The sequence below is a fragment of the Gymnodraco acuticeps genome, unplaced genomic scaffold (assembly GCF_902827175.1).
Source record: "Gymnodraco acuticeps unplaced genomic scaffold, fGymAcu1.1, whole genome shotgun sequence".
NCBI classification, from domain to species: Eukaryota; Metazoa; Chordata; class Actinopteri; order Perciformes; family Bathydraconidae; genus Gymnodraco; species Gymnodraco acuticeps.
This window is the reverse complement of record NW_022990442.1, coordinates 10,001-20,785: the sequence shown is the minus strand read 5'-3', so window position 1 is coordinate 20,785 and position 10,785 is coordinate 10,001. Positions and strand designations below refer to the sequence as shown.

Genomic DNA, 10,785 nt, shown 5'->3' with positions numbered 1-10,785 from the left:
CTCTTTCAGATGCTTTTATTTAGTTTGTTAAGTTTTACACAAAAATGAACAAGTTTTAAACAGTAAAAAACAACGGATATAGAAAATATAGAAAAAGGTGTTAAAGTATTTTTTTGTGTTTCAAGGTAAAAATCAACACAAACAAAAATCCACTTCTTGTCGGCCACACTTTAAAACGTTCATGTTTTTAATGCATTATGACTTTAGTAGTAATGTTTTTAATTCATTATGACTTTAGTAGTAATGTTATTCCCATGCTGTCACTTTATGTTGAATGCTAATGTTAGTAAAGTTAGAGTAAAGTCACAATATTTCAGAGTAAAGTAAGATATTACATCTAAGTCTTTGTTCCTGTTGGATCTGTGAAGATGTTTTATTCTGCAGGTTTGGGACGGAGTGATGCCTCCGTCAGTGAGCTCTATATATTACATTGCATTTAGCTGACGCTTTTATCCAAAGCGACTTACAATAAGTACATTCGACCAGGAAGACACAACCTTGAAGAAAACAGAATCATATAAGTACATCAGGTTTCATAGAGCCAAACATTTCAAGTGCTACTCAACTGGCTTTAGATAAGCCAGCCCTTTATTAGTATAAAAGTGCTTCGTTAATAGTTCTAACGCTATATATGGAGCTCTGTGAAGAAGATGCAGAGCTGCCGGGGCTTCTGGGAGCTGGAGTCTTCAGGGTCAGGGAGCTGGAGTCTTTAGGGTCTGGAGCTGGAGTCTTTAGGGTCCTCGAGCTGGAGTCTTTAGGGTCTGGGAGCTGGAGTCTTTAGGGTCTGGAAACTGGAGTCTTTAGGGTCTGGAGCTGGAATATTTAGGGTCTGGGAGCTGGAGTCTTTAGGGTCTGGGAGCTGGAGTCTTTAGGGTATGGGACCTGGAGTCTTTAGGGTCTGGGACCTGAAGTCTTTAGGGTCAGGGAGCTGGAGTCTTTAGGGTCTGGGAGCTGGAGTCTTTAGGGTCTTGGAGCTGGAGTCTTTAGGGTCTGGGAGGTGGAGTCTTTAGGGTCTGGAGCTGGAGTCTTTGGGGTCTGGGAGTTGGAGTCTTTAGGGGTCTGCGAGCTGGAGTCTTTAGGGTCTGGGAGCTGAAGTCTTTATGGTCTGGGAGCTGGAGTCTTTAGGGTCCTGGAGCTGGAGTCTTTGGGGTCTGGGAGTTGGAGTCTTTAGGGGTCTGCGAGCTGGAGTCTTTAGGGTCTGGGAGCTGAAGTCTTTATGGTCTGGGAGCTGGAGTCGTTAGGGTCTGGGAGCTGGAAACTTTAAGGTCTGGGAGCTGGAGTCTTTAGGGTCTTGGAGCTGGAGTCTTTAGGGTCTGGGAGCTGGAGTCTTTAGGGTCCTGGAGCTGGAGTCTTTGGGGTCTGGGAGTTGGAGTCTTTAGGGGTCTGCGAGCTGGAGTCTTTAGGGTCTGGGAGCTGAAGTCTTTATGGTCTGGGAGCTGGAGTCGTTAGGGTCTGGGAGCTGGAAACTTTAAGGTCTGGGAGCTGGAGTCTTTAGGGTCTGGGAGCTGGAGTCTTTAGGGTCTGGGAGCTGGAGTCTTTAGGGTCTGCGAGCTGGATTATTTTGGGTCTGGGAGCTGGATTCTTTAGGGTCTGGGAGCTGGAGTCTTTAGGGTCTGGGAGCTGGAGTCTTTAGGGTCTGGAGGTGGAGTCTTTAGGGTCTGGGAGCTGGAGTCTTTAGGGTCTGGAGCTGGAGTCTTTAGGGTCTGGAGCTGGAGTCTTTAGGGTCTGGGAGCTGGAGTCTTTAGGGTCTGCGAGCTGGAGTCTTTAGTGTCTGGGAGCTGGAGTCTTTAGGGTCTGGGAGCTGGAGTCTTTAGGGTCTGGGGCTGGAGTCTTTAGGGTCTGGGAGCTGGAGTCTTTAGGGTCTGCGAGCTGGATTATTTTGGGTCTGGGAGCTGGATTCTTTAGGGTCTCGGAGCTGGAGTCTTTAGGGTCTGGGAGCTGGAGTCTTTAGGGTCTGGGAGCTGGAGTCTTTAGGGTCTGGAGGTGGAGTCTTTAGGGTCTGGGAGGTGGAGTCTTTAGGGTCTGGGAGCTGGAGTCTTTAGGGTCTGGAGCTGGAGTCTTTAGGGTCTGGGAGCTGGAGTCTTTAGTGTCTGGGAGCTGGAGTCTTCAGTGTCTGGGAGCTGGAGTCTTTAGGGTCTGGGAGCTGGAGTCTTTAGGGTTTGGGAGCTGGAGTCTTCAGGGTCCTGGAGCTGGAGTCTTCAGGGTCCTGGAGCTGGAGTCTTCAGGGTTTTGCGGCGGCGTGTTTCCTGAACGCTCTCTGTATCACAGCCGCCGCCACCTCTTCCTGTTTCCTCTGCAGGGTGCTGCTGATTGGTCCACAGGACACCTGTGATTTAAATTAAAGTAGCTTTGATGATATAGATAAAAATAATACTAATAATAAACAGTATTAGTAAAAATGCAGATAACTATAGAATGAATAATACAAATAAATGTGATTAATTATATAATGGAATACATTCTGAACAATAAAAAAGATTTCAAACCTTCGAGGGAAACTTTTCCTCCAGTCGGGCTCGGAGAGAGCATTTGGACTCAGTGCACACCTGAACACAGGGAGAAAGTAATAACATGTACCGTATCGACCCGAATATAAGACAGGTCTTTTTTCCTAGAAACAAATCTGAAGAAGAGGGTCGTCTTATATTCGGGGTCTAGACTTTTCGAAGTAATTTCAAAGTCACAACACCAGATGGCGCCAAACGAGTGTTCCCCCAGCGAGACACCGTCTTAAAGTAACAGAACAACAGGAGAGAAAGAGATGGAGAGACACAGACACCACCTCCAACAAAGTAGATCAAAAGTAAGCGAGTTAATAATCAAGAGAGGCCAAGTTATGATGCCAATTTTAAGATACTGGTGATCAACGAAGTCATCAAACAACTGTCGAGCAGCAAATAAATATGGTGTTACTGAGTGTAATGTTAAAAATGCCATGAAAATGTAAACAGTCAGAGAAAAGCATTAATTCAGGTATTTTCAGAAAATGAATCTTGAAAAAGAGGGGTCGTCTTAAATTCGGGTCAATACGGTAATATGAATAAATAACAATGTGCAACTCGATTTTGACAGGAAAGCAATTGGAGACTTCTAGAATTGTGTGAGTAACATTCTGTCCTTAGACTTCTCTGTTTCAGTGTGTGTACTCTGTATCAATGCTCTGTAGTTGATCTGACTGAAATTGTGATTTTAAATCTCAAAACCGCTACAGTATCTGTCAGGCAGAAACTTGGGACAAGTCATTTGACTGAAACCTTAAAACTGAACTAACTGACTGCTAGGGTTAACTTTGATTTAAACATTTGTAGAATACTAAGAGCTTTATTGAGTAGGTGTAACTGTATTAAGGGTTAAAACTCATAACTTTATAACTTAGGGTTTATTGTAATTGTAAAACCATTGGGCCACTGAAAAGACACAATAGCAACTCAGGAGGAAGCCAGTCTAGATTTCCTTTTGAGGGCCACCAGCTGCAGAGAGTTAACTAATTAAAGGGACGTTGCCCCACAGCTGTGAGAACTCAGCAATCAGGTGTCCATTTTAGGTAGCACTTTCCTGGAGCGTCAGACAGGCTAAGACTGACAAAGACATTGGAGTCCTGCGGGAGTAAGACTGACAAAGACATTGGAATCCTGCGGGAGTCACGAGGGGGGAAAAGAGGAGGCTAATCCTACTTTGATTGAGCTAAGGTATCGCTGGTGTTTTATTTTATTTGGTTGTTTAGCCCCTCATGCTATAATCATGTGTATTTTCTCCATTCCTGTTTATGTGTCTTCTCGCAATTATCACTGGCCCCGTGTATCTCGTAATCGATATAACCGGCCGGCTCTCGTCTATCCCACATGCTCCACTGAGATCCAATATCTAGTTTCAGGCGGCCTGTGGAACTGCCAGTCAGCTGTTCCTAAGGCTGACTTCATCTCTGGCTACGCCTCCCTGCAGTCTCTGGATTTCTTTGCTCTCACTGAGACGTGGATTACTCCATTCAACACATCCACCCCAGCAGCTCTCTCCACAGCATATTCCTTCTCCCATACACCCAGACCCACTGGCAGAGGAGGTGGCACTGGTCTCCTGCTCTCTCCCAAATGGAGCTTTTCCCTCTTCAAGCTACCTAACTTCACTCCTTCCACCTTTGAATTCCATGCCGTCACAGTAACCCATCCTATACAATGAACCATTGTTGTTCTCTACCGTCCACCAGGCGCCTTGGGGGACTTCTTGGAGGAATTAGACCATCTCCTCTCACACATCCCTGAAACTGGTCCTCCCGCTGTACTTCTCGGAGACTTCAACCTCCAGACGGGGAAGATAGACGAACTAACATCTCTGTTAACCGCCTTTGCTTTCTCACTGTCTCCGTCCCCACCAACTCATAAAGCTGGCAATGTCCTTGATCTCATATTCTCAAGGAACTGCTCTACTTCTAACCTCTCTGTAAACCCGCTCCACACATCCGATCACTTCTTCATTTCATTCTCTCTACCCCTTTCCAAACATAACAAACTAATCTCTTCTCATCCTGCACCTGTCCGCCGTAACCTTCGTTCCTTCGTTCCCTCTCCCCCTCTACCTTTGCCTCATCGGTGCTCTCAGCCCTCCCTTCCTCTGATTCGTTCCATCTCCTGCCTCCAAACTCTGCTGCAGAAACTCTCCTCTCTACTCTCTCATCCTCTCTAGACTCTCTCTGTCCTCTCACATCTCGGCAGGCTCGTCAGTCCCCTCCTGCTCCCTGGCTAAATGATGCACTGCGTGCTAATAGAACCGTCCTTCGGGCAGCAGAGCGGAAATGGTGGAAATCCAAACACTGTGACGACCTCCTAACCTATCAGGCTCTCCTCTCCTCTTTCTCTGCTTCCATCTCTCAGGCAAAAAGCACTTTCTTTCAAGATAAGATTCAATCTTCCTATTCCAATCCCAAAAAACTATTTTCCATCTTCTCCTCCCTCCTGGATCCCCCCAAAGCCCCTTCCCCCTCCTGGACCCCCCCCCCAAAGCCCCTTCCCCCTCCACCCTTCTGTCAAGCGACTTTGTTAACCACTTTGAAAAAAAGGTTGATGATATTCGCTCTTCTTTTTCTGACTCACCTCTACTCACCGCTGGGTCACCAGACCCTCCTTCCACCAACACACTGACCTCCTTTTCCCCTCTCTCTCCAAGTGAGGTTCTTACCCTCATTACCTCTGCCCGCCCTACCACCTGTCCTCTGGACCCTATCCCTTCAAACCTCCTTCAGACTACCGCTCCTGATATTCTACCGTTTCTCACCCATTTCATCAACACTTCTCTAACTTCTGGTCACTTTCCAAACAGTCTCAAGGAGGCAAGAGTAAACCCTCTCCTAAAGAAACCCACTCTCAACCCGTCTGATGTTATAAACTACAGGCCTGTCTCTCTCCTCCCGTTCCTGTCTAAAACACTTGAACGCGCTGTCTTTAAACAACTCTCCTGCTATCTCCATCAGAACAACCTTCTGGATCCGCACCAGTCTGGTTTCAAGGCAGGTTACTCCACAGAAACTGCCCTCCTTGCTGTCACTGAGGAACTGCACACTGCTAAAGCAGCCTCCCTCTCCTCTGTAATCATCCTTTTGGACCTGTCTGCTGCATTCGACACGGTGAATCATCAGATCCTCCTTCGCACTCTCCAAAAACTTGGAGTTTTAGGCTCTGCACTCTCCCTCCTCACCTCATACCTGAAAGACCGCACCTACAGGGTTACTTGGAGAGGGTCCGAGTCCGACCCTTGTCAATTAACTACAGGGGTCCCTCAGGGCTCTGTTCTTGGTCCCCTCCTCTTCTCCTTGTACACAAACTCGCTCGGATCAGTCATTAGCCCGCATGGTTTTTCATACCACTGCTACGCTGACGACACCCAATTAATTCTGTCCTTCCCCCGCTCAGAGACCCAGGTCGTCACACGCATCTCTGCTTGTCTAGCTGACATCTCTCAGTGGATGTCTGATCATCACCTCAAGCTCAACCTTGACAAGACTGAGCTGCTCTTCCTCCCGGGAAAAGATTGTCCCACTCTTGACCTAACAATCAACATTGGCACCTCTGTTGTTTCCCCGACTCAGACTGCAAGGAATCTGGTTGTGACCCTAGATAACAACCTGTCCTTCACTGCAAACATCACTGCTACTACCCGCTGCTGCAGATACACGCTTTACAACATCAGGAGGATGCGTCCCCAGCTGACCCAGAAAGCGACGCAGGTTCTGGTCCAGGCTCTCGTCATCTCACGCCTAGACTACTGCAACTCCCTCCTGGCTGGTCTACCTGCATGTGCCATCCAACCTCTGCAGCTCATCCAGAATGCAGCTGCTCGCCTGGTCTTCAACCTTCCTAAATGTTCCCACTCCGCTCCTCCGCTCCCTTCACTGGCTTCCGGTAACTGCTAGAATCCACCTCAAGACAATGGTACTTGCTTACCATGCTGTGAATGGATCTGGCCCTTCCTACATCCAGGACATGGTTAAACCGTACACCCCAGCACGTGCACTCCGCTCTGCATCAACCAAACGGCTCGCTGCACCCTCGCTGCGAAGGGGACCCAAGTTCCCATCAGCAAAAACACGTGGGCTTGCTATCCTGGCTCCAAAATGGTGGAATGAGCTCCCCATTGACATCAGGACAGCAGATAGCTTACACACCTTCCGGCGCAGACTGAAAACTCATCTCTTTCGACTCCACTTCGAGCGATAGAACTATTAACAAAGCACTTATATACTAATAAAGGGCTGGCTTATCTAAAGCCAGTTGAGTAGCACTTTAAATGTTTTTGCTCTATCAAACCTGATGTACTTTATGATTCTGTTTTCTTCAAGGTTGTATTTTGTTGGTCGAACGCACTTATTGTAAGTCGCTTTGGATAAAAGCGTCAGCTAAATGCAATGTAATGTAATACTAATAATTAAAGCTGCGAGCAGCGATGAGGGCGTCTACGATGCTCTGTGCAGGTCCGCTGTTGTCCGCACGTCAACGTCACGCAGATGCTTCCCTCACAAACATGTGAAGTTGTGTGCCGTTTGGAGCATGTTCACATGAGTAATGACAACATCGTGTTTGATGGCCAGCATTATGTTGCCATGGCAACAGGATTTGACGAAATCTCAAAACTGATATGTAGCTGTCTTTAGGGCTGGACCGTTAGCACACATGTGAAGTTTGAACAGTTTTGACCATTTTCATAGGAGTTATAGCAATATCGTGTTTTAAGGCGAGGGGTGCGTTGCCATGGCAACAGCTTTTGAGGAAAACTCACTATTGTCATATTGAGGTGTTGAGGGTCGGACCATTAACCGTCATCTTAAGTCCAGGGCAAGTTGGACGATTTACTTTGAGCTATGACAACATCGTGTTTTATGGGGAGCATTGTGTTCCCATGGCAACGGCATATGATGACACACCATAATTGACATAGAGCTGTTCAAAGCCGGATCATTCACCATTATCTGAATTCTGGTGCCGTTTGGATGATTTTCCTTTGAGCTATGACAACATCGTGTTTTTTGGGAGGGATGCATTTCCATGGAAATGGCATAGGTGAGATCAGATTTGGCGTAGAGCTGTTGAGGCATGGACCAGTGATATACAAGTGAAGTTTGGGGGACGATCGGACTGTGTCATTGGAGTTACAGCGACAACGTGCCATGGTAACGCCACATTTCACGTAGAGCTGTTCAGGGCAGCAGTTTTAATGATAGTGTGATGTTTGTAGCGTTCTGAGCATGTCAGTTGGAGTTATGATCATCATATTCCATGGTGAGGGATCGTCTAGCATCGAGCGAACGTGAAAATAGGCGCCACATCAAGACAACACAGCGTGGTGAATTTGGAGTCGATCGGATAAAATCCCTGGTAGGATATCTCTCAAGTACGGATAAATCGCGTTTTTCAAAAGCAAAATTCAAAATGGCCGACTTCCTGTACGTTTTTTAATACACCTCCAAAAGGCTTCTTGGTTCGTCTCCGCACCCTAGATATAAGTAGTGATTTTCGTTACTTTACGTGAAAGTGGGGGGAGTTTATGTTAAAAATGGAAGTGGGCATGGTTTACGCTTTTTTTTTTACGCAAAGTTCTGGAAACCATTTCACACGTTAACTTTCACACCGAGTTTTCATATATGTTCAGGGGGTCAAATTTGCATTCAAAATGAATTCCCTGTTTTGTATGTGTTCGGCAGGATTGTCGCTCGCTTCGCTGACCTCTGGTCTCAGACCCTAATAACCGGTAGTGGTTGGTCTTTCTCCGGGGGGGGGGTCATAATAATAACAACAGTGTTACCAGCGAGGGCCAGCAGGACGTCCTGGCAGTGCATCTGGTCTCAGACCCTCATAAGAATAACAGTGTTACCAGTGAGGGCCAGCAGGACGTCCTGGCAGTGCATCTGGTCTCAGACCCTCATAAGAATAACAGTGTTACCTGCGAGGGCCAGCAGGACGTCCTGGCAGTGCATCTGGTCTCAGACCCTCATAATAATAAAAGTGTTACCTGTGCAGCGAGGGCCAGCAGGACGTCCTGGCAGAGCATCTGGTCTCCAGCCTGCAGAGGAAGGTCCATGCTCGTCAGTCGGAGGCTGTTTGGTTTGGGAATCCTGAGAGGATCCTGCAGAGCGTCGCAGAGATCTGACAGCTCGCTGCGGAGAGACAGGTGATATTAGTTTAGAGACACTTGATTGATTTGATTGATACTTCAAATCAAATAATATTTATTTAAAGTAAAATGCATTATATGTCACATTGCTCTCTACCAACATTCAAAGGCTTCATACGCACTGAAGAGAGGAATAAATAAAAAACGTCCCGAGCTCCTCCAACAACGCAAATTAATACATGTGTGATTGATTGATATATTATTATTATAAAGACTCACCTGTACTGTAAACTTAGACTCACCTGTACTGTAAACTTAGACTCACCTGTACTGTAAACTTAGACTCACCTGTACTGTACACTTAGATTCACCTATACTGTAAACTTAGACTCAACTGTACTGTAAACTTAGACTCACCTATACTGTAAACTTAGACTCACCTGTACTGTACACTTAGACTCACCTGTACTGTAAACTTAGACTCACCTGTACTGTAAACTTAGACTCACCTGTACGGTAAACTTAGACTCACCTGTACTGTAAACTTAGACTCACCTGTACTGTAAACTTAGACTCACCTGTACTGTAAACTTAGACTCACCTGTACTGTACACTTAGACTCACCTGTACTGTAAACTTAGACTCACCTGTACTGTTAGCTTAGACTCACCTGTACTGTTAGCTTAGACTCACCTGTACTGTAAACTTAGACTCACCTGTACTGTACACTTAGACTCACCTGTACTGTAAACTTAGACTCACCTGTACTGTAAACTTAGACTCACCTGTACTGTTAGCTTAGACTCACCTGTACTGTTAGCTTAGACTCACCTGTACTGTAAACTTAGACTCACCTGTACTGTAAACTTAGACTCACCTGTACTGTAAACTTAGACTCACCTGTACTGTAAGCTTAGACTCACCTGTACTGTAAACTTAGACTCACCTGTACTGTAAACTTAGACTCACCTGTACTGTAAACTTAGACTCACCTGTACTGTAAACTTAGACTCACCTGTACTGTTAGCTTAGACTCACCTGTACTGTAAACTTAGACTCACCTGTACTGTTAGCTTAGTCTCACCTGTACTGTTAGCTTAGACTCACCTGTACTGTACACTTAGACTCACCTGTACTGTACACTTAGACTCACCTGTACTGTAAACTTAGACTCACCTGTACTGTTAGCTTAGACTCACCTGTACTGTTAGCTTAGACTCACCTGTACTGTAAACTTAGACTCACCTGTACTTAATGAACTGCGAGCTCTCTGGGTCGAACTTCCTCCAGGTTTTGCAGAAGTTCAGGAGGTGTTGGTCGCTCAGCGTCTGGTTCTCCTCGGGGCCGAAGACCTCTAGGATGACGGCGATGTACATGTTGACCACCAGCAGGTAGCCCAGGTAGATGTTTACGATGAAGAAGACGATGGCGAGGGCTGGGGAGCCGCAGTCTCCTCGGATGAAGGATCCCGGGTTCAGGGTGTCGGGGTCACAGTCAGGTGAAGTCTTCATTAAGGGACCCAGCATACCCCCCCACGAAGCAGAAGAGGAGATCATCAACACACAGATCAGGCTGCTGCCAAACGTCTCAAAGTTAAACATGTCGTCCATCATCCCCTGCTTCCTCACGAAGGGGAAGCTCAACATGCCGAAGATGGATGACGTGAAGATGAGGAGGAGGAAAAGGAGGCCGAGGTTCAACAGGGCAGGAAGTGACATCATGAAGGACAAAAGCAGCTTCCTGATACTCGGATCCCAGCAGAGGACACGGAAAACACGAGTCACTCGCAGCATGAAGATAATCGAGGGAGAGAAGAAATACAATGTCCAAATGTCCGCAAAAAGACCTGAAGAGTGAGACACAGAGAGAGACATGGAATGAGACAGAGAGAGTGAGACACAGAGAGAGACATGGAGTGAGACAGAAATAGTGAGACATAGAGCGTGATACATGGAGTGAGACAGAGAGAGTGAGACACAGAGTGAGACACAGAGAGTGAGACACAGAAAGAGACATGGAGTGAGACAGAGAGAGTGAGACACAGAGTGAGACACAGAGAGTGAGACACAGTGAGAGACATGGAGTGAGACATGGAGTGAGACAGAGTGAGACTCACCTGGGATGGACATAATCAGCACCAGGAAGTCCAGCACGTTGAGGGCGTTGGTGAAATAGTATTTTCTGAGC

At 46.7% G+C, this 10,785-nt stretch overlaps 1 protein-coding gene across 1 annotated transcript in view; it reads right to left on the bottom strand.

Annotated features, from left to right (window-relative positions):
* The window catches only part of LOC117552313 (sodium channel protein type 4 subunit alpha-like), a gene marked incomplete at its 5' end in the record, with an annotated part of 18,358 nt that continues 7,573 nt past the window's right edge, over positions 1-10,785 (bottom strand). Inside the window, 5 exon segments of the mRNA XM_034225672.1 lie at positions 1-2,326; positions 2,487-2,546; positions 8,497-8,641; positions 9,844-10,444; positions 10,715-10,785. The exon segment at positions 10,715-10,785 is cut by the window's right edge and continues 200 nt beyond it. Of these exon segments, the coding sequence (XP_034081563.1) occupies positions 2,222-2,326; positions 2,487-2,546; positions 8,497-8,641; positions 9,844-10,444; positions 10,715-10,785 (982 nt within the window).